The sequence below is a fragment of the Arvicanthis niloticus genome, chromosome 12 (genome assembly GCF_011762505.2).
Source record: "Arvicanthis niloticus isolate mArvNil1 chromosome 12, mArvNil1.pat.X, whole genome shotgun sequence".
NCBI classification, from domain to species: Eukaryota; Metazoa; Chordata; class Mammalia; order Rodentia; family Muridae; genus Arvicanthis; species Arvicanthis niloticus.
In genome coordinates, this window is record NC_047669.1 from 35,104,238 (window position 1) to 35,128,931 (window position 24,694).

General features: G+C 38.6%; 1 protein-coding gene across 1 annotated transcript in view; it reads left to right on the plus strand.

The window, feature by feature from the left end:
- Ift57 (intraflagellar transport 57) overlaps positions 1 to 24,694 on the plus strand; it is a 54,216-nt gene that overhangs the window by 6,342 nt on the left and 23,180 nt on the right. Inside the window, exons 4-6 of the mRNA XM_034515768.2 lie at positions 838 to 928; positions 6,328 to 6,396; positions 20,003 to 20,125. Coding sequence (XP_034371659.1) covers positions 838 to 928; positions 6,328 to 6,396; positions 20,003 to 20,125 — 283 coding nt within the window. The remainder of the gene's footprint in view (positions 1 to 837; positions 929 to 6,327; positions 6,397 to 20,002; positions 20,126 to 24,694) is intronic.

Below are 24,694 nucleotides of genomic sequence, written 5' to 3' on the forward strand. Positions count from 1 at the left end.
TTGACTATTGCCAAATCTATCCAGTAAGAATTAACAGTCTTCACTATTCGTGATTTTAAGTAGTGAAACTAGGGAACATATTAGATTAGGTAAACATTAACTTTCTTAATTTATAAAAGTTAGAGTGTAAATAGTGTTTCACTAAAAAAGTCATCGATTAAAATATATAAAGTTGTTCAATCACTTTTATGCTTAAAAAATTCAAAGAAACTGATATTTTTCACTTGTTTTATTGTCATACATTATTTTATGCATATTGGTAAGAATATTGAAACAGAGATGTTTCAATTCCTCCAAGATATTCCTCAGTACTCTTGGGAGTACAAATTAGAATAGCATTTTGGAAGCCAAGTTTGGCAATTTGGTAAAACAATACATAACATGTACAAAGTTGTCGACGTAGCAATTCCACATGGACAAATTTATTTTGAAAGATCCGGCTGGTAATAAATGTACAAATATGATCTTTATAGTATTATATAGCAAACAATAGAAATGCCCCTAGTGTTTTAGTCATAGGCTGAGAGTTTAATTGTAGATCTGCTGTTCAGTGGAATGTAATGCATGTGATATTATGTGTTTTGTGTGTGTGTGTGAGTGAACTTGTCAGATAACTGTATATTCGGTATCATTTTTTTTTTGTAAATGTGTTTTTTACATTTAGTGGTAGATGTCTTTGCTTTTTTTAAAACATTGCAGTTTTGGGGAAGAAACAATAGATTCACTGGAAGTTAACCAAGGGAACAGTCCCACATGAAAGCATCTTTACTATTCCTCACAAGACATTTTTTGTCTTACTAAAAATTTCTAAGCATTCGATAAATCTTGTTATTTCAGGCCATCATACCCAGTGGAAGAGTTAGAAGAAGAAACTGTTCCAGAAGATGATGCCGAGTTAACATTAAGTAAAGTGGATGAAGAATTTGTGGTAAGTGTGTAGCCGAGCTGCCCCTACAGCCTTGTCTTTGGCTTGCTTTCCCTTGGCTAACTCTCCTACATTGTTTTCCTGGAATGTGTTTTGTTTCTAAGCTCTGTGCCATCATCAGTCCTTAGGCCTTTGTTTACGTTGATATTTATGGTCTTAAGTCAACTTTGGAAGAGGTTCTAAGTGTGTGTGTGTGTGTGTGTGTGTGTGTGTGTGTGTATCGCCAGTTATATGAATAACGTTTACTAACAAACATGCTTGATCTTAAAAAAGCTATAACTTGCAAAAAGCTTAGAACAGAAAAATAGCACTCAGTTCATGTTTGACTGAATGTGATGGTCCATACCTGTGATCCCAGATTTGGGAGTCAGAGTTGAGCTGAGTACTTTAGGAAGTGTCCACATAATCTGAACTGGACATGTGATGGGATAAAGAACTTATGTAGTATATTTCTGTCACAAACCAACTGAAGATTTCATGTTTTTTTAAAATAAATCCGTAGGTAATCTACTCTTATTTCAGAATAAATAAGCTAGTATAAGCTATAAATTTGCTAGTTGCTGAATTATCTTAATATTACAAGTTAATAAGTAGCCATTAAATAAATTGGATTATATCCAAACAGAATCTTTTATAGCTGATACAACTTATTTACAGATATGAGAATGACAATTTGTGCTTTGTTTTACAAAATTAGCTGCCATCATGACATCACTATGTAAAGTATGTAATAGATGAGTATATTGATATTTGTTATAAATAGAATAATTATGGTAGGCTGTTTAATATTTCCTAGCATTTTAAAGCATTTTAATGTATATTTTTAGAAGTATAACGGATACCTTTAGCTATATTAAAATACATGATTCTGCATGACTTTGCTAATTTTTTTAGCCCCAAGACTGAATCTTACTGTAGCCAGGCTAGCCTAGGACACTCACTATGTAGCCATTGTCAAGTCTGGCCTCTGGTTCTCAACCTAGACCACAATAAAACCAGTCAGTTTAAAACAAATATTTTTAATAGGATAAAATTTTAAAATCAAGGCAAAAAAAAATGCAGTCATCAATTCTGCATGCAGCTATTGAAACCCTGTTGTGTAGGAGGCAGTAGATAGCTCATGTTCTGAAACCTGAAAGCAAGAAGGAGCTGTGTTTAACTCAGGAACTTTTAGAAAATCAGAGCATCTGGGGTGGAGTAGGGTGTAGCTTCAGATAAACTGGAAAGATAATTTGGGCATTTAAAGAGGTTTAGACTTTATTCAATAGACTTTCCATCCAGGATCAGAAAAAATATCCTCATGTGTTCTCATGTATTTAGTTATTTCCATTGTCTTTTTTAATAACTAATAGTGTATCAGTCCATTCTTAGTCCTAGTATATCAACTTCAAATTGTCACTCAGAAGTACTAGTCAAAGGAAAGGAAAAGCCTGTTCATCAGAAGGGGAAAGCTAAGAGGATGGTGTCTCTCCTTGCTCTCTGTCATGGCTCCAGCTCACTGGGCTTCATTTGGTATGTGTCAGATTTTCAGTATTTGACAGAATCTCTTAGGATATTGCATAACTTTTCAAAATCTTAGCTATTTTTACCCTTGAATCTTTTAAAGTTCAAAGCAGAATTGTTGTGTTTATAAAATTAGGGAAATAAACTAGACAGTCACCTCTTTATACTGTTCTTACAAACCAGGAAGTAAAGACCTCTTTATACTGTTCTTACAAACCAGGAAGTAAAGCCCAAACCACAGGCCTCCCCCAGAGCAGGTGCCCTGGAACCTGTTTGCTTTTGTCAAGCTGCTTGACGTGTCCCCCTTTTTTTCTTCCACCTCCTCATCCCAGGCTGAGATCCTCTCTCTTCCTTCCCCTGGCATTGTTGCTAAGGAACGCTGGGTTGGGTGCCTACAAAGCCCTGCAAGGAACCCACCGATCCTGTTTCAGCTGCTTGTGTGGATCAAGGATGGGAAAGATCATTTGTGACAAACTTCTGCTTTTATAGAAACTTGAGACCTTCAGCTAGAAAGTGCCAAATCAAAACAGGTCACACTGGCAATTAGTTTGTAAAATCGACAGTGATGCAGAGTGTTCATGCTGATGCGATCATATCTTTAGTAACAAGCAGGAAGGGAATTAGTGCCAATTAAACAAGGAGGTGGTAGGAAATTGTGCTTTCTGAATTACAGAGAGAAATCATTGAGAATCCTAACTTGTTTTAAGACATTTTCTTTTAAGCTTATGCTTGAATTCCCTCTGAGTGTTCTCGTCATACTATTTAGTAAGTGAAGTTCTTTTTCTACATGTTAGATTCTCTAAGAAGCAGGACCAGTCGGAGACACACACACACCTTTAGAAAGAAAGTTTCTGGTTTTGGTTTTGTTTCTTCCCTGTAGTGCTGGGGATTGGATTGAAAGCCAGGCCTCACACGTACCACGTGAGTGTCCTGTCCTCCCCTGAGCTGCGCTACAGTGCCTTTGTGACATGGGCTCGTTCCAAGTTACCCAGAGTTAAGGTGACCTTGAGTTCATGTGCCTAGGCAGGCCTTTAACCTTTGCTATTCCGCCTCAGCTTCCTGCTCTAACTAGAATCACAAGCCTGCACAACAAACTTGACTGTGAGAAAGTTTTTCCATGGAACTGAGTCACATGACTATGGGGGCTAAGTCCCAAGGTCTGCTCCTGACAAGCTAGACCCCAGGATAACTGATGGCGTAGTTCCGGTATGAATGGGAAGACCGCACGGAGAGCAGTGCTTCGAGTTTCTGTCTGAATTTTATACCACAGGCAAGACAAGACTGAGGTTCTGGTTTCAAGGAAGGTACAGGCAGGAATCTGTTGGTGTGCTCATCCTGCCCAGGCCTTTCAGGTGGGATGAGACACAGCCACCTTGGAAAATATAGTTCACTTTACTCAACTCTATTAATTCAAATATTTATTTCATCTAGAAATACCCTCACAGACACATGAATAATATTTAATACATTGTTTCAGCATCCCATGCGCAATCAAATTGATACATAGAATTAGCTATCACACCTCCATCCCTTGTCAGCCTGGCATCCTTTAAATCACATTTAATCTTCAAATAAAGGCAATAGCAAGATCATAATTCTGATTAATTATATGACACAGTCAAAGTATCTTATATTTATGAAAAATGTGATAAAATGGAAAAATACATTTGCAAACAAACATAGAAGATACATGTATAACAATACGATTATGATTCTTATTGCTATAAGAAGTTATGTAGTTATAAACTACTATTAATAACTACCTTCATTCACCACACATGTATTCCATTTGCCTTCAACACTTCAGCTCAAAGTGGTTGATTAGCTGGTAAATTAGCCAAGTTTCATTCCTATAGGGTCTGGGTCATCAGAAGTCTTGACTGCATTAGGTCATTGTGGTTTTCCATTGAGTGTAATCACAGAGTGTGGCAGTACTAATGGATACACTGAAGGGTTGCCTGTATTGCAGACATCCTCAGTCATGCTTCTGTTGTAGTGGTAGCGTAATTTCCCCTTGAGTCAGGACTAGTCATTCCTGCCAGCACAGTGACTCTTCTCTTGCCTGTTGATTCAGAAATGTGAGGAGCCCAAAGTATCCAAATAGTGTACGAACATGCAGCTCAGTAGAGCCACCATTATGTCTCCTAGTGGAAGTGTTCTTCCATTTGGAATGAGGACCTGCAGGCTAACATAATAATAAACTCACAGGAACCAGAAGTAAAGATTTTGCTAATGGCTAATTAGAAATAGTGGTGCCACTAATGTCTGCCGCCCTTAATTCCTGAACCAGTGAATTCGGGCTATGAGAGAAACATTACCATATACTGATGATGGCTCATGCTAGGGTCTTCTATTAAAGCTCTGTCCTGTTAGTGTTCAATAAAGCACAAGTGTTGGCTGCTCAGCTGTGTAAACAGTACTGATGAGGTCATGATAACTTTACTGTAACCTTGTTTCTTCAAACAGCAATGAGTCATTGGCGTTTTAATGAATTACTCTGGTTGTTACATAGTACAAACACAGAATACAGTCAAGCCACTTTTCAGAAGCTTATTGACTTAGTATCTAAACAAGTCAGCTGTGTCTGTTCCTCTGTGTTCCTATTATTTCCACCTTAAGAAAAACAAATGTTTCCGAGTGTATGGAGTATATCTATACTGTCTTGTGTATTGCTGAATTCTTTCCATTTCTTCAAGGTTTAGGGGTATATTCTCAAGTCTTACCTTAGTGGAATAGATCTCAGATAGTACCTTAGAATTTTCATTCCAACAAGTTCCCAGGCAATACTAATGTAACTGGTCTCAGCATCACATTTCAAGACCACTGCCTTACATTTCTCAAATCTGAAGGTAAAAGTTATCTGTAAAATCTCCCACTGCAACTTTGAACAGTCCTACTTGTAGAACTGTTTGGTATCTGATACTCACTTTTTGCCTGGTTTGTTTGTGTTTCTGTTTACAAGAAAATTACATAGGACTCGAGGACCAAGTTTTGTTGGCACTATTATGATGTCCAGTGTCCATGCAATTGAGATATTCTTGTTAGATTACTCTTATCTACTATGTCACCAGAATGGCATTTGTTTTATATGCCAACAGACCCCCCCCCCTTTTTTTTGAGAGCAGATTGAATCCCAAAGGGTCACTTTGTACCCATACCCCCACAACCAACTGCACCCAGGTGAGAAGCAGTTTGGATTCCCTGTGGGTGGTCCTTCAAAATGGATGTGAGGGCTGAACACTACACATTACTATCATTTATTACCTTAACAAGCTTGAGCACCCAGTGTGCTTTGCACACAGTATGAAAAATGCATTTTCAATGATGGAGAAATGGCTCAGTGGCTAAAACCTTGCTGCTCTTCCCAAAGACCTGACACCCAACTTTCTGCCTCCCTGAGCCCTGGAACACATGTAGCTTGCACAGGCACACATGTAGATACAAACACATAAGTAAACATTGTTTTAAGTGCATCTACATGTACTTGTCCCTGGTGAAATGAAGTGGCTTGTGTCTTTCAGCCTTCATTTTTTTTTTTTCATTTCAGTCTTGTTGCTCAGAATTCCATAACCTTGCAGTATTTCACAAGTGTCAGTTGGGCCTATTTGTCTATTTTTATGTTCATCAATGAACTGTAGCAATTACTCCCTCCCCTCCCTTCTTTCCCTCCTTTTTTCAGTGTCTGCAGAAACAGGATTTTTAAGTGGCACCATCAAAACTTCAAAGAACATATGAGCTGTTAATAATTGTGTGCCCGACTTTATGCATATTTATTAGACTTTTGAATATGCTTTACTGAGTCAGTCATATTAAGTTCAGCATAGCTTCGGATATTATGTATTTAGAAATCTATATTTAAATGATAGTTTTTAAATTTGTAATATTTTTATTTTTCAAAGGAAGAGGAGACCGATAATGAAGAAAACTTTATTGATCTCAACGTTTTAAAGGCTCAGACCTATCGCTTGGTAAGTGTCATTAGCTAACCAATCAGCACATGTGTTCTGCTGGAAATCTGGCCATTTGCCAGACAGTATTTGTGTGCCTCCTGCAAATTAGTTATGAAAATTCTTTTCCTATACATAAAATGTTACAATTATAACAAACATAAAATCTAGAAGGGTGGGTGAGACTACCTCCTGCCTAGAGAACCCACACAGTGCCTCTAGGGCAAACTGAAAATGTATTTGCTGGATGCCATTTTTAATTATGGAAAGCTATAAATTGTTCTGTTTCACGTTATTACCCATTGAAGTAGACCAGGAATGGATGACTTTTGTTTGTAGGAAAATAATTCAAGTTGTATTTCTATGAAATAAAATAAATTCTGTTCCCTTGTCAGGCATTGCTCTATGAAAGTTTCTCTCTGTTATGATTACAAAATAAATCTAGTCTATAATAGTATGCTTACTGTCAATGAGCTATTTTAAATGAACATTGTGGTGCTTTGCATTTTTATATGTATATCATATTTCAACAATGTATATACCTATGCACTCTCGAAAAAGTATACCTGCAGTATATTCTTATTGGTCCTCTATTTTCATGTCTGAATCCTCACATCCTTGCAAACACATAATTAAACATTGGATTTAGTTTGGGTCTAGTTTTTGTTTCATTTGAAAATTACCTTGAGCACCCCAAGATGATCTCTTTAAATTATTTACTGCCTTAGTGTTATTGATAACAGTACTTATAATCCCTGTGTGTGTGCTTGTGTGTGCATGTGGGTATACATGCATGAGTATGCACATATGTGTGTGTCTCAACTTAAAATGGAATATAAGATTATGCCAAGTGGATGACTTAAGCTCTGTACTAAGATTCTAAACTTGGGAAATCTCCAAGCTTCTTGGGAAGTGTTAACGTGTTCATAAGAGTTCTATGATTACAAGTTAGATGCTGAACATTATAAAAACAGCATCTCTCATGTAGAACATGTTTACTATAGGCTGGCTAAAAGCATTTGTCATCCATGTTTCCCTTGCATCTCTGATTTGTAAGTTCCCCCATCACTGGGTTAAGTGTCTTTTTTTTTTTTTACATTTCTCATAAAACACAAAGTATTGAATAAATACTTCTTTAATAAATGAATATACTATAAACTTATTTTTAATTTTTTAAGTTAAAATATAATTATATTATTTACTTCCATTTACTTTTCTTCCTCCAACTCCTTCCCTGACTCTCCTCCCTAGCTCCCTCTAAAGTCTTTGGCCTCTTTCTTTGTTATCGTCTTACACACACACACACACACACACACACACACACACACACAAGCTTAACTGTAAATAGAACCAAGTCCATTAAGTGTTGTTTGTATATAAAATACTTTAAGAATAGCCACTTACTATTGCATAGCCATAAGCAAGCTTCTCCTTGGAGAAAGACTTCTACTCGCAGCATCCCTTAGTTCCCTGTAACTCTTTGTGAAGGGATGGAGGCCAGTGAGATTTCTCCTTCCACTTAGCATATCTATTGTTGTCCTTATTTGGGTCTCATTTGGGTAGCCATATTAAAGTGTTATGGATGATGCCTCCCTGTCATTTCTAGAAAACATTTCACAACAGGCTTCCTGGTCCTCTGGCTCTTACGGTTTCTGTGTCTCCTGTTCTGCAGTTTTCCCTCTCCTTAGGTGCAGGAGTTATGTTACAGATGTATCTACACTGGCTGGTACTCTGACCAGTTGTTCTCTACACTTTGGTTTTGATTTTCTGTAATGGTCTCTGTCTGTTGTAAAGAAAAGCTTCTTTAGTGAGGGTTGGGAACTACAGTTATCTGTGGGTATAAGGATAAGTACTTAGAATGCAGGTAGGATCTACGCTAGTTTAGTAAAGTGGTAATAATAAATTCTCCTAAAATCAATGACTTCACTAGCCCCAGATAGTTTGCTAGGTTTCCAGTATCAGGCATGATTTCTTTCCTGTTGTTCGGACCTTAAATCCAATTAGAGAGCTGTTGGTTACTGCCAATACAGGAGTGCCACTCTTACACTTTGAGGAACATCTTGCCATGTTGGCTATGGCTGTGCTTCACAGTCTTCGAAGCTGGTTAGAACTATTGGTTTCTTTCCTCTCTTGGCTGTAAACAAACATTCTTCATCTTATATTCCCTTCTTACTTTCTCACCTTCGATTTTGGCTTCCTTCCTCCTCCCTGATTAAAACCCCGAGTTTCCCCATTTCCCGCTGAATAAGGGTACTTTTATTGATCGATTAAAATTCTATAAGATAATATTATGTCCAAATAAATAAATTCCAGTTACTTGTTTGTACCTTACATTGTAGATCATTTTAGTATTCTAATTATTTAAGATACTTTCTACTCTTTTGAGGTATTTATGTAGATGTTATCTTATTTTCATAGATGTAACCATTGACATTTATAACCTCAAGGTACTTACATTTTAAAAGTTAGAAATTATACTACCTAAGTTTAAAATGTGTCTTCAAAGTCCAGGTCTTTGCCTTTTCCATCTCATAATGGGCTTAACAAAGTTTAAGACTCTAATGTGAGTCTTACCTGGAGCAAGTGCATTGTGGTAATTGTGTTCAGTTGGTGTGTGTACTAGAGATGATGAGGACACTTGATTATAAAAGAAAGAAAACAAAGTAGAGATGAATTCACAGTTATTCTTAGAAACTGATGTGTGTTGTTTATGTCTGTGGATGGGTAAATAGTCTGTGAATGTGGGCTTTTCCTTTGAACAAATAGCTCAGATATTAAGAACAAAGTATCTTAAATTTGCCTCTGCCACTAATTTAATTTGTCACCAAAATTAGGATATATAAAAAAAGGTTTTCCTCCTCCTATATGTGAGCTTATCAATTATTTAAATATTAGCTCACTTGGCAAAGATTGCATAATATATATCCTTTGGAATTAAAACTAAGTGACATTTTCATGGGAGGAAGAAATCTAAACACCAGGTGTTTGTGGATGGTCAACCATGAAGTACTAATGAGACAGAAAAACCCTTTCATATTTTGAGAAACCTGGCAGGCTTATCATATTGCCCACTAAAGCCATCTGCCTGGGACAGCTGTGACTGACTCCAGCTTCTAATGGCTCAGGCTGTTCTTTCCCCAAGACAGAATTGCTGTGTAGGTGAGTAATATAGATTTAAGATCTTATATTTAATGCAGCAGGTGGGCTCACAAAACAGTAGAAATAGCCTTTCAGTAAGCTTGCTGGTCTCCATAGCATCAAGAAAACCAGTACACCAAACGTGTTTGTGACTACAAACCTAGGAAGGTGTGGGTGACAGCTAGCTATCTTTACTTGTGACTTTAAACCTGTGGATGCTTCCAACATTATTCTGTATCTTCTCACACTGCCTCTTTTCATTAAGAGACCCAGTGTCCTAGTTTAGTAATTACTGCCCTGTTTGTTGTCTATCTCATCTCCAGAATGCACACTCCTCTATAGCAGGAGTTCAGTACTGCCTTTTTGAAAACCTGTGCCTGGTGTGTGGAAGCTACTCAATAATCAATAATAGTGAATGAACACGTGCTGAGTATATAATATATATGGAATTTTGTAGGCAAGGTGTAATTTAGTCTTCATAAAGATCTTTTCAATAGTAGTTGTTGCTTCTGTGTACTATGTATGAAACGTGTGTGTGTGTGTGTGTGTGTGTGTGTGTGTGTGTGTGTTCCTTTCGCTAAATAAAATGAAGCCTAGACTGTAAAAGTGCACTAAGTAGCACAATTCAGGATTTGGAAACCTGTCAGTGTTTTCCCAGCTTTTGGTAAGATGAAGCAAGTAGAAAGGCCAATGAGAAGGACATGTCAAGGGTCATGTTCTCAAGAAGTAGTCAGTGTGGACAGCAGGGAGATGCTCATTCGATTAGAACAATGGTGATGAACGGAAAGGGCAGAGAAAGGAGTCTAGTTGTGATACATGATCTACATCCTGGGGAGGAGCCCTGGAACAAGCCTTCCACCTGGCTCAGTCACAGGAGGCAGGCTGCCCTGGAAGGCCTTGCTCCAGGGTGAGACAGCCTGGGATGCAGACAGCAGCAGGCCATCTGCTGTTCACATTCCTTGCAGCTTGGTAAGCCCTTCCCTGAGAGGGGACCTGGTGACCCATCTTCTTTAATATCACAATATATTGAAGGCTGCACCTGCTAACTAGAATAATATGTATGGAATTACTATCCTCCCATGGGCTTAACTTGTAAAGGACTGCCTAAGCAAATCACAGCACAGCAGGTATCTCTCAAGTACTGAAGGAAGCCAGGCTCTTCCTGTGGGTGGTTAATGCTGACAGTTGATTTGTCTGGGAGAAAGTGTGCTGCCCAGAGTACTCCTTCGGTCTGAGACTTAACACAGTGTCTTTAAGGCAGTTCTTACTGTCTGAGTTTCCCACATAGCTCCTTTGTCCTTGATTATGAACTTGCCAAACATACTTTTCAGGAAACAGCCACAATTAATGAGGGATGTCTGGTTTTCCAAAATTTCATCTGTACATTAATTATCTGAATTTTGGGATACCTTTTCTTAGAAGGAGAACCTTATGAATGGTATTTGGCCTTAAGGCTGGACCACAGATTTTCACATTCTCTAATTTCAAAGTGTTTTCAAGACTGAGATTTAGCTAAACTCACCTCATGGTCCTCGGGTGCTCAGTTGAAGTTTCGAGGACTGGGAAGCACCTGTTGAAGGTGTGGAAGGTGAAGAACCTGCAGAGATGAGAGTGGGCATGTGTAAGGAGGACAGGTTCCTGTGATAAGGTGTCAGTGAGGTTTGCTGGTCGTTCTGTTTCTGCGTCACATTGTCATTGGGGAAAGCTGCCAGTGCATTCACGGTGGCTTTGCTGGCACTCCCCTTCCTTGTGAAGCCTCAGAATTCCAGCCACAGTGTCCTGTGTGCATAATGCAGAAGCTCGGCGCTCTCCAACCCAATGAAAAGGATGGAAGCGGGAGCTGGGGAGCTGCACGTTGCTCAGTTCTATTTTTAACTGCCCATCACTTCATTTCAAAACATTTTTTTCAAACATGCTATAGATACTATTCTTCCTTGAGTTGCTAAATTTGAGGTTTTAGAAACCCAGTCCCGAGTTATGCAGCATAAAACCAAGTCTCTCAAAAGCCTTACACACAATTGGTTTTTAATTACTTAGAAAAAAAAAAGAAAGAAAGAAAGAAAGAAAGAAAGAAAGAAAGAAAGAGAAAAAAAAGGAAGGAAGGGAAGAAGGAAGGAAAGAAAGACCCTCATTATACCAAGAATAAGCAACTTTTTAGCTTAAAAAGCAGAAGCTGAATGGAGGTGAAACTGAGGCCTTAGAATTCAAACTTCACTTTAGGTTTGTAGATGGTCATCCAGGCAGGTCTGCTGTGTGGTAATCAAAGCAGGGATACGGATGGTTTGGCTGCTAAATGCCATAAGTAATTTGAATTTTCTTTATTTTACTTTACCTTATACCTTCCTTCTCAACAAAATGTCTGAGTAGTATGTGTAGAGGCCTGCTCTACAGCACAGCTTGCCTCCTAGCCTACCTTCCCTTCTGATTCCAGCTGACATGAGCCATTTCTCCCCTTTCCCAAACCATTGGCTTGCATGGTAGGGCTGTCTGTGCTGTAAGCGAAGTCTGCGGTTGGTATTTTGTCAGAGCAGGGATTAAAATGCCTCACATTTGACTGCAGTGGAACATTATGACTAAGTAAATGCTCTTATTTCTCTAGCAGCTAACCTGTACCACCCCGTCAGTTTCACATCCACGGGAGAATAGGGAATGTAGGCTAGAGAAGAAAGATGAGCCTCCCTCTCTCAGAGAAGGCTCAGAAGGCAGATCTTGCTGGGTGTGAAAGACTGTTTGCTTGATCTTTAGTTAGCTTTTGAATCCACACTTGAATAGACATCCTTATTTCCATCTTGGCTCTAGCAGACTAGCAAGGAGATGGAACAAGGACTTTCCAAGGTCCCTGCTCAGCTCCAAGCCCAGACCTTAAAGGTAGATGCAATTCCTGAAATAGCCTTTGATGAAAGTCCTGACTGTGTATGTTCTAGCCACAGGACCCTAGCAAGTTAATTAACCTCTCCTTGACGCTGCTTTCTTATCTCTAATGTGGGGACACAATTTCTCCCAGGCTTCTTTTGAGATTAATATAACCTAACTAGTGGATAGTCTGCACCTGGCATGGTGCTGGCATAGACCATGTGCTTGCTGTATTTCTTATTTTGTAGAAATAGAAATGGTCACCTTTCCTAAAGGCTGGAGTCATAGTGCATCTGTATTCTCCCCAGGAAAACTAAAATGGGTAGATACAAACAGCTCTTTGGATTGCTGTCATCTTGATAAGAAGTCCATACAGTAAGCTTGCATTTCACGGTAAACTAGGAAACCCTGGCTACACCGTAGCTTTGCTTTCATAATCTGATGTCTCCTACAGAACTGACACACGAGAATTTAATGAAGAACAATGTGGTTTTTTTTTTTCAGGTATCATTTTCTTACTGTCCGTATATAAACAAGCAGCTTAGGTTTCCTGAATCAACACTAGGAGTAAATATTTTTTGTATGATTGAGTGTATTAAATGGGCACCCATAAAATCAATGTGTTTGTAGTCTTCTGCCCACTGCCTCCAGCCCCTCTTCATGACTCACTTCTAGAATACTTGTAGATTGAATATCTGACTGACTCATTTTCCCCCAAGACAGCTGTGTGGTCACTGTGACATGTGGATGCTACGTGTTTCATTTTCCCCCTTCTGCTGCATTGCAAGGCCATGTTCTCTATCACCTGTCTGAACCGTAAAGCCAACTTTAGCGGTCTTCCATATTTATCTTCAGCCCCACCCCTGCCCTTTTCCAAAATATTGTCACCCGGCCCCTACGTTTGAATACTAATCCATGACTTTTATAAGATTATTCTGATTTCAAGAACTTTGGAGACCTTTTTTCTGCCTACACGTTTATGTACATGGATTGTGAAGCTCTCAGGTTTTGTTGCAGTCCAGTAACTGCAGGTCATCCACCTAACCTTGTGCTTCTTTCAAACTGTTACTATTCAAGGGCTTCTTCTTCTTCTTCTTCTTCTTCTTCTTCTTCTTCTTCTTCTTCTTCTTCTTCTTCTCTCTCTCTCTCTCTCTCTCTCTCTCTCCTCTCTCTCTCTGCGTGTGTGTGTGTGTGTGTGTGTGTGTGTGTGTGTGTGTGTGTGTGTGTGTGTTTGCCCATGTCGTCAGAGGATATCCTAGGCTGTTATTCTTCACATGCTGTCTTGGTTTTTACAATAAGATCTGCTATTGTTGACTCACAGGCTACCATGCCTGGCCTTTGTTACCCGGCATCTGGGGAGTTAAACATAGGTTCTGAGCTTGCAAGGCAAGCACTTTACAGACTAAACCACCATCCCTTCTATTTATGGGACCCTTCTGACTTAGTCTTTTGTTTAAAGTCTTTATCTACCTGATGAGGTTCAGCTCATCCCTCCTCTGTGACTCTTCTCATTGAGCTCCGCCCTATTCAACCCTGTGCCCACAAACCTACAACACATAGATCTTTACAAAGCAGAACTAGAGTCCTTGTGCAGGGAGGTTTCTGTTTGATTCATTGTTCCCAGGACTAGCACAGTATGTTGTGGTAGTAAGCACCAAATAAATATTTATCTGCTAAGTGAATGAAGTCAGCAGACCTTATTTGTACTTCTGCCTCTTCCCTGGCCCAAAGGACAAAAGTCACATTTCATGACCTAGATTTTCAGACAGAGTCCTCCTCTCTGAGTCCCTGCTCACCTTCTCATTGTGATTTTTACAAGCTGTGCTCATTCCTATTTCAGTATTCTGGCTCTTGCTATTTTCGTCATTGTAAACACCTGACTTTGTCTCTGCTCTGCTGCTCTGCAGCCCATATACCTTCATAAGGATACATTTAGATCTCACTGTTGCCAAAACATGTCCTCCTTTCTCATTTAAACAGGAAAGCTGCCCCGCCTAAAGTTCATCTTATTTTTAAAAGTTAGCTTGTATTTTACCCCTGCCCCAACACAGGCAAGTGCACGCAGGAACACACACACACACACACACACACACACAAACAGGGGTGGGGATATTAATGTAGTCACCTCATTTGAAAGCTAAGGAGGGAATTGCCATACCTTGAATGAAAAGGATTGGAGGAGGGGTAAGAACACTGATAGTTATGTACATGATCAGTTGCCAAAATTGCTGAAGCCTAACCAAAACTTTATTGTTGCCACAATCTATGTATATATAGGCAGGGAAAAAAAAAAACCCTTTCTATTATTATTTTAAAAAACAAATGTTTCCTGTAAATTAAAATACAAAAGAGTACAGTGGGGAAAATGTGAAAATATCTCTAAATATCAGCATCTAGATTTAAACATTACACTCTTTATTTTCCCAGTGCCCTTAGTTTATGTAAGAGCCTGCTATTTCTGGATCTGGTAAAGGATATATAGAATTGTTTGTACTTTTTATGTAAATTGGGGTGAGTATGGCTAGCTTAGAAACAGAACAATAAACTAGTCTAGGATCCAGGAAATGATGTAAATATGTGGCAGTATTAACATATGAAAGGATGTCGGTCAGTGATAAACATTGACTTTTCTGGTTAAATGGTGGTTAATTAATGAACTACTAATGTGGAGAAAAAGATGGCGTCTTCCCGCCTTTCTCATGCCTATGTGAACTCTTCATGGATCAACAGGTGGAAGGAAAAGAGCAAAAGTAACATATAGAAACATGACTGACCAGTGTTAACCCCATAGCTATAGTGATACATGATAATACATAATATGAAAAATAGCAAAGCATAAAATAAAATACTAAGAAATTTAAAGCATAAATTACAACTTTATGTTAAGGAGCAGTGGGGAGAGGCCAGCAGAAAGTTGAAACTCAAGTAATAGGAGGTGGCATTTGAGGTCTGCCACCTTATCATGTACAATGTACTTTTATGACTCTCAAGATGGCTTTGTTCCTTCTGTGGAGTCTCGGGACTATTAAATTTCTCTTTTTTATTTTGGACAAAGACTCATATAGATCAGGCTGCTCTGGAACTTGCTCTGTAGCACAGATTGATCTCAGACTCATAATTCCATTTCATTAGCCAGCCTGAGTATTGGAATTGCAGACATGTGTACCACACTTGGCTAGGGTTATTTAATCTTGGCAGTTAACTCCACGTGAAGTTTATCTTGATATGTTTATGAATTGAACTCTTCAGATAAATTAAAGTTTATCTATAAGGTGGTTATGTATTTTTATATATGTGTTTATATTCTATGTGCATTTATATTTAGAGAACACACACACACACACACACACACACACGCACACACACCCTACAGTTTGTCTTTAGATGTTTAAAACTCTTGTCTTTTTAACATTACCTGGGAGAAAGAGACCACTTATTGGCACAGAGCTCTCTGAAGGCTGTTAACATTGCACGTTTGATCTTTGAACTGACTTTGATCTTGCCCCTCACTCTGAGCCCCTGGTTACTTTGTGGGATGGGTTGGACTATTATCCTCAATTATTCTTCTCACAGTGAGGATCACTTCTCACTTCATCCATCAGTCCTTTTACCTGAGACCAAATTTCACTCCTGTTAACTGACCTCAGATGCTTCCTAAGACTCTGTAAACCCCTTGCAGGCAGGAATTAATGTCTTTTATCTTTCCAAACCATGTATATATAGTACCTGGATTCTTGCCTTGAATGTTCTAAGAATTTAACAAATGAAGCATTGGTTGAGCTAATTAATTATAAGGAAAAATACTAGATAGGCTGTGTCTCCAGAGCTTGTTGTACCTGTTCCACTGGAGTAACTTAGAGAGTGCAGTTTCCTCAGAGCCAGGATCTTAGATAGTATTTCTTCAGAGAGGGACACAGCATTTTGATCATATCAAAACAGCAACTTTGTCTTTTACTGATAGCCACACATAAAATTCCATTTGTTAAATGAAAAGAAATGGTTTTCTCCAAGTGTTCTAAGGCACAGTACAGAACTTTTACATGATTTATCTTTGATAGTGGGTGCAGTTGCCAGATGTTAGGTGATGTTGAGTGAGGAACTAGGTTATGAAGTAGTGCAGATGTTCACGTAGAAGCTTAGTGATACTCACCCAAGCCTATGGTGCTCTGGTTGCCTTTTCTAAGCCTCCAGGCTGTTTCTGCAGGGGAAAAATACGGCCTGAGTGAAAATGGTTGTACTTTGAATTAAATTACCTCAGGACATTGAGAGTTAGCAAATTAGTCCAAAAGAGAACTAACTAAGCCAATAATGGGAAACACACCTTTTTAAAAGAGCCAGTGTTAAAGTGCATGTGTACTTGACTATCCTACAGCAGTGTTTGGCCTTCATCCTACACATGCAGAATCTGGGTCATAGCCATGCAAGGCCTCTGCTTGAGGAAAAAAGAGAAAGAGAATGGAAGGGAGGAAAGAGGGAAATGAAAGAAGGAAGGGAGGGAGGAAGAAAGAAAGGAAGTTGCTGAATATATAATTCATACTGGAAATCCTATGTCCCAGCCTAAAGAAAGTACAGCAGGAGAGATGTCCTTTCTTATCAGACTAGGTCATTTTAGAATTTATCCTTTTGTAAAACTGGCAAGGAGAAGAGACAAAAATGAGAGGATGCGCTTGGATAGCACAAGCTCTGGATTTAATCTACCATGTGTGGCTTCAGTTAAACTAAATGATGGCTCCATAATTCAAGCATCTTTGTATCAGTGACCACAACATCTACATTCTATTGAGGACCGTGCCAACATCCTACTGAAGAGACAGGTCCTAGTTTTTCAGTCTGGCTTTGTAGAATTGTGACATGGGGCCCTTAACCTTGGCAAGAGCAGACTGTGTATCCCACAAAGCTTCACATTGTTGCCATGTTTGTCCCACAGTGCAAGCAGCCACATGTCAACCACCCCTGCCACTCCAATCTGCTTGGTGCAAGTCAGAGTTTGGGCCTGTGAGAGCCAGTTCTAGTAGCCAGATAAGCGAGTGAGTGTGCACATGCTGTGCTTCCAAGAGCATGCGTATCATGAGTGACAGTACAAATCAAATGACAGAGAATCTTTTCCAGCCTTTCAGTGGGAAAACCACTCTCCTTCCCTGCCCTGCTTCTCCTGTAGACTTCACACTCGTCTGCTTAGTGAGCACTGCAACCCCTTCTCCTAGCCAGCATTGCTCAGTGCTTCTGTGCTGCCCTGCGTTTAGTTTATACACCACATAGCATTCTCTTAAGTGCTCAAAACAAAGGTTCCAATATGTAAATGGGCACTTTCGCATCTGAGATTAAGTCCTGGGCTATTTTCACTTAGATGTCTGCATTTTGCTTTGATGAATACTTACAGTTTTTTAAAAGGTACTTTGAGCCCTTCTAAATGGAATGCAACTGAATAAATGCTGGATGTATATAATAAAGTATATGTCCCCAGATAATGGAGAAAGAAGTATAAAAGCAATATCTACTCCGCTTAAGGTTGAGTCTGTCTGGACATGCTAATAGGTAGGAGACACATAGCTCTGTCAGAAGTGCTGGTCTCATGAATGAGCTCAATAACTAGAGACCCGGGGCTTCTACGAAAATGCAAAACACCACAAGGCAATCCACTTAGAATTAGACGTTTAAGGGATGTCTTTCAGCACATAAAATTCACATTGAGAGTGTAATTTTACTATGATGTTTACCTAGTTTTTAAAGTTTTATGTTTCCATTGTGTTTATTGTTGAATTTTATATTACAGAGCATTTCAAATGTAACAAAATTAGATAGTGCCCCTTATGCACCCTTCCTGTTTTAAGTTATTAATACTTCTTCTGTCATGATTTAGCTAAGCTTACCTTTTTTGTCCCAAAATATTTTAAGGTAGATTTCAGACATTATTTAACTCATCTGTAAACACTCAACATATATTTCTAGGTTATGAGGGTTTTTAATATTAATGCACTACCAAGTCATAACTCTAGAATTAATGCCATCCTAATTAATATCCAGCAATTTCTGATGCCTTGACTGTCTCAACTCTATCACTTAATGGGAATGGTGCCATGGCTCAATCATTAAAGTACTTTCCATGCACACATGAAGAGCTGTTGAGATTCCCAGCACCCGACATAAAGCCAGGTGCTCCAGTTCTCATTTGTCACCCCAGAAGTGAGGACTAGGGATGCACTGTTCCCTGGAACTTGCCCACCAGCCAGGCTAGCCCAGTTGGTGAGTTCCAGGAAGTGAGAGACCATCTTAAAGGTAGTATGCTGAATGATGCTAGAAGACATACAGTGCACATGCACACCTGCATGAATTCTTGCAGACACATGAACACATAAACTCATATATAGCACATATTATACACGTATAACAACCACAAATAGCATTTTACAAGAAGATGGGAAGATGCCTCACAGGGTAAGGTTCTTACTATTCAAAGATTAAGACCTAAGTTGAATCTTCAACATCCATGTAAAAATTAGGCATGGTGGGAAACAACTATAACTGTAGTGTTGGAGGGTGAAAACAGAATTCCTGGAAGCTCCCTGACTAGTTAGCCTAGCCAAAATGATGAGCTCCAGCTCATCCAAAGACATATGTCAAAAAACAGAAAATATAAGTAGAAAGCAATACAATAAGACCCTCATGCCAACCCCTGGCCTCTACACACACACACACACACACACACACACACATGCACACATGTGCCCATGCATACACACATATATGCATTGCATATGCACATATAACATCATTTGAGTGCAATAAACATATTTTTAAATTAAAATTTAAAAATATGTTACAGATTATTTTTAATTAAAATTCATATAGGGTTCATGTATTTAGCTATTTATGCTTCTTGTATCTCTTTTATTATATATAAATATTTATATTTTTCTTTAGGATCACTTATAATTAATCAGGGAAATTTAAAGAGCAAAATTGCTTCTAAAATTAGTGCTTTGAGCTTTATTTTTAAATCATTAGTTTATTTTCTTCATTTTTAGATTTGTGATATTTAATGCTAAAATATGAGAAAAGCAGAGATAGGGAAGATTTTCCTTCTGTGATTAAATAACCATGAATTAATTTTGTTACTCAAAGGTCCTTATCCTTTGGAGATCAAGCATGCCTGTGTTACATCAAATTTTAAAGTGCTCAATACTTTGGTCTAGCCAAAATATCATTCTAATTATGAATACATAGTGTGTCAATAAACACTTTATGTCTGCAGATGTATCTATTTTTTCTTTCATATTTTGTGCTTATGTTCCTATACCATAAATTCAAATATAAGTATTTGTTTTCTTTGCTGATACTAGTTAGAATTACTAAATGGTGTGTCTATTTTATACAATCATTGACTTCAATCTGATATTTTCAAAGCACTGTCCTTTGTAAACTGGTCGGACCATATATTTATCTCATTTTAATACTTACTTTGTTATTCTACCAAATTCTCGTGCAACCTAGGTAGGAGAACAGACAAGAATTTCAACTGCACTATAATTTAACACTACGGTCCTTAATTGAAATTGTGCAGCACTGCTTAAATGCCTCAAGATTTTTCCAGTTCTTTTTATAAACTCCAAATCTTGTGAAATCTTTCCTTTCTTAGGACACAAACGAGTCTGCCAAACAAGAAGATATTTTGGAATCTACGACAGATGCTGCGGAATGGAGTCTAGAAGTCGAACGTGTACTACCGCAGCTGAAAGTCACGATTCGGACTGACAATAAGGTATCGCGGAGAGAGCATGTTTGCCCAGAGAAACTGCTTTATAAAGTGCTTCAGGGTTGAGAATCCACAAGATTTGACTAATGGGAGAAGGATGGTAGGGTTCAGTGTCCAGCAAGCTGGCCTTTGGTTTTCCTGCCTCAGCAACTCCAATGTTGAAATTATAGGTATAAGCCACCTTGCCTGGTCTCTGCTTTATTTTAACAAAATTTAACCAATTTTTGAATGAATACTGTAATACAGTCTGAAGAGAAAAAAATCTTCAAAGGGATTTGGAACATACATATGCTGTTTCATTTGGGTTGAGGGATTTTTCTCAATAACTTTCATGTAACTTATTGAAAATCATATTCTCTTGAGATGAGCTGGAATTCTGTGATGATACCCAGATGATTGGAGTTAAAAGGTGTTTTAGAACTTGCTGTTTTGTACTACACATGACTGGAAGTTAAAGCCAGGGGTAGGGGCTTCTCCCTGGATCCCAGCACTCAGGTAGCTGAGGTGAGGAGATCGAGATCGGGGACTCCGGACAAATATTAAGAAAACAAGGAAATATAGAATAAGACAAGGAAGGATTGGGTGATTGGGAAAGTGAGCTGCTTCTGAATCAACGCACTGCTGTTTCGTTTTCTGTTTTTGCTCATGGTATTGTAAATAATTGCTTTAGGGTGACCAAAAGCGCATAGGAAACCGAAGATTCAGTTTCACTAACATTACTAATAATCCCTGCATAAAGGGCTAAAGAAACACTGAGGTAATGGAACTCAAGGAAGATTTCATCAAGGAACTAAACATAAACTCAGAAATAAGGCACAAAGTTCTACAGAAGATCATTACTGAAAACCCTGGTTTTATGTCCATCCTCAAACTAGGAACTCTACAAAGATTGCTATTTTCTGAGGTTCTTGAAAGCATATTCATCCTTTAGATATGTCCCACAGCCCTTAAGAAGTAGCCTAGACTGTGGCATCTGAGAATGAGATGTGGCTAATGAGAGACAAGGCTGTCAAAACCAGTGGGAGGATCCTGCAGCTGGTCCTCGCTGCCGACTAAGTGGTGTAAGGTAGATCATATTAGAGGTGAAGGACTTCTTTGTTTATCATGTGTAGTCATCTATTAATAAGAATTTCTTCACTGAATAGGTCTCTGCTAGAAATCAAATTTTCAAAAGGAAGTATTTTGCTTCTTCATTTATTTTGCAAAAAAAGCCACTTCCAGTTCTTTGATTTTTGCCAGAACAAATTCTCTTTATAAAATAAAAATCACTATTGTTGTGATTCTAGATATAATAGCATGTTAAAATGATTGCATAGTTGTAAACGGTTTAATCCTAGAATAAAGCAAATTTGTTTACTTTCATGCTAAGTAAAGTCTTAGAAGCAGACATCTCCCTGAGAACCTAATGGGTTTTGTGTATGTATCTTAGCTATTTCCACACACTAGAGTTAACCAAGAAGGAAAGTGTAACTATGGGCACCAACACTGGCTGCTTTGCTGAATGAACTGCAAGTGAGACTCTAGAGTGGACCAATTCAGAATTCTGGGCTGTGAAGAATCAGAACAATCAGAATTGTCCTTCTGACTGGGGAAATAAATAATTAATTTAAGACACTCACTCCCACCACATACTGTCAGCTTAGTCTCATGAGGATCCACTGTGCCAAGTTATTTATACAGTCAAGTATGTGAGTAACAAGAGCAGATGTTTTGATTTCTGAGTATTTCTTAGGACATGGATATTGTTTTGAATTTTGATTCTTTTTTTTTTACATAAATTTCCACAACTTTATTTTTATTGGTTATTTTATTTATTTACTTTTCAAATTTTATCCCCTTTCCCAGTTTCTCCTCCACAAACCCCCATCCATTCCCCTGTCGCCCTTGCTTCTATGAGAGTGCTCCCCCCTCCACCCATTCCCACCTTACCACCCTAGCATCCTTCTACTCTGGGGCAGCAAGCCTTCACAGGACCAAGGGACTCCTCTTCCACTGATGCCAGATAAGGCAACCCTCTGCTACATATGCAGCTGTAGCCATGAGTCCCTTCATGTGTACCCTTTGGTTGGTGGTTTAGTCCCTGAGAGCTCTAATGGGTCTGCTTGGTTGATATTGTTGTTCTTCCTGATATTGTTGCAAACCCCTTCAGCTTCTTCTGTCCATCCCCTAACTCCTCCATTGGGGTCCCTGTGCTCAGTCCAATGGTTGCCTATGAGCATCTCCATCTATATTGGTCAGGCTCTGGCAGAGCCTCTCAGGGGACACCTATACCAGGCTCCTGTCAGCAAGCACTTCTCGGCATCAGAAATAGTATCTTGGTTTGGTGTCTGCAGATGGGATGGATCCCTAGGTGGGGCAGTCTCTGGATGGCCTTTCCTTCAGTCTCTGCTCACTCTTTGTCCCTGCATTTCCTTTGGCAGCAGAAATTCTGGATTAAGACTTTTGAGGTGGGTGGGTGGGTCAACCGGGGACCATGCTTAACCTCTGGATATGGCCTCTACAGGTTCTCTCTTCCCTTTGTTGGGTATTTCAGCTAATGTCATCCCCGTTGGGTCCTGGGAACCTCTTGCTTCCTTGGCATCTGGGACTTTCTAGTGGCCACCCCCAGTTCCCCATCCTCCACTGCTACACATCTCCATTCAATTTCTGACTCGCTGTACTTCTCCCCTTCTCCTTCCACACATGATCCTGCCCCCACTTTTCCCTCTTATGGTTAAAACATACTGATCAAAGCCATGCATGATTGCTTTGTCTGAATGCTTCCCTGGGTCATCTGGCCTTTATGGCCAGTGTTTCACAGCATCGTTTCCCCCTCTGAGCCTTTCAGATATACCAAAGGGGAAGAAACAGCATTAGAATGAATATCTACTTAGCTTAAGAAAAATAAAATTATACTATGTTTTAAAAACATTAAGAATAAAAAATGGATTCTCATTTCTCAGAAATTAAAAAGAAAAAAAGGAAAAACAGTAAGCTAGCTGCAACGTGAGTTTTCCTCTCAGATTCCGTGTCGTTGAGAATTGCTGCTATTTCAGGGCAAAACCTCCTTTGCCCTGATTCTTGACCCTATCCAATCATAGCCTTTATTTGACCAACACAGTGACCTGTCACTCAACACACGCTACTTGGGTCATTTAGACACCCTTCTTATTTCATTTTATGTTTGAGGAAGAAAAAAGAAATTAAATATTTGGAGAGCCAGTATGTTTTACTAGTTATCATGTATTAATATTTGAGTACCTTAGAGATTCTGGGAGACACATAATAAAGGGTCTCATTATTTAAACTCATTATAAATTTATTTTCAATGACTTTTATTAGTAAATAAGTTTCATACTTGTCTACCACAGGTTAAGTTTGCTTTTTTTTTTTTATTTTTCCTTTCAAATTAAATTTATTACTTCTGTGATTTCTTGAAGACAATTTAAAAAAATCAAGGGGATTCTTTAGTTTGGGAGTTATATTCTTTACACGTTCCATTGTGTCCACCAGATTTCACAATATGCCAGTTTCCTTTGCAATCCTTTCCATAATGGTGCACCTGGTTCTTTTTGCTAAAGTAACTTCTATCTATTATATGACACTACTTGCTACTGTTGCCTCTTTCCAAAAAAAAAAAAAAAACTAATTTTAATATTAGCATAAACAAAATAGAATTAGGAAACAGAATATGTGCCAAAAATACAAGTAATGTGCTTCTCAACTAAAGACAAAGGTCTCGTTAGATGCTAACTGAATAAAATTAAAAAGCTCACACTGCAATGGAAATAAGCAATTGAAGAAACAACCTATAGAATTGGGAAAAATGTCTGCAAGCTATACATCTAACACAGAATTATTATTATCTAACATTCATAAAAAATTCAAAAACCTGCCAAAGAAAACTCCATATCATCAAACGGACTAATGAGAGCATTAGTTCCCCAGAGGTGGAGTACAAATGACCAGCGAGCAGGAAAAAAATTAATATTCGGCTATTAGAGAAATAAAAATTAAAACCACATTAACATTCTATGTTATGGTATCATCAAGACTAGGTATCATCAAGAAACAATAACACAAGCTAGCAAGGCTGGGGCCTGGTAGGGACCCTTACTCACTGCTGATAGAAATATAAACAGATGCAACATTATGAAACTCAGCATGACGGCTCCCCTAAATAAATAAATAAATAAATAAATAAATCCTATGATGAGTAGTATTATATGGCCCAGCTATGCAGTTCCTGGGCATAATCCTGGAGAATGATAAACCAACATACGACAGAGACACCTGCACATTTGTGTGCATTGTGGGGCTTTTCACTTATACAGGTTATGGAAGTAGCTTAGGTGTGCCTCAACAAATGGGTATATATACTTGGTATATATGCATAATAGAGTTTTATTCAATCATTAATAAAATATATCGTTGGCAGGAAAATGGATGTAATGGAGATCATCAAATTATGGAAAATAGAAAATAACTCAGACAGATATTGCATGATGTGACGTAGATACTAAAATCGTATTGTGCTGGCTGGTTGTATGTCAACTTGATACAAGCCAGAGTCATCTGAGAGGAGAGAACCTCAAC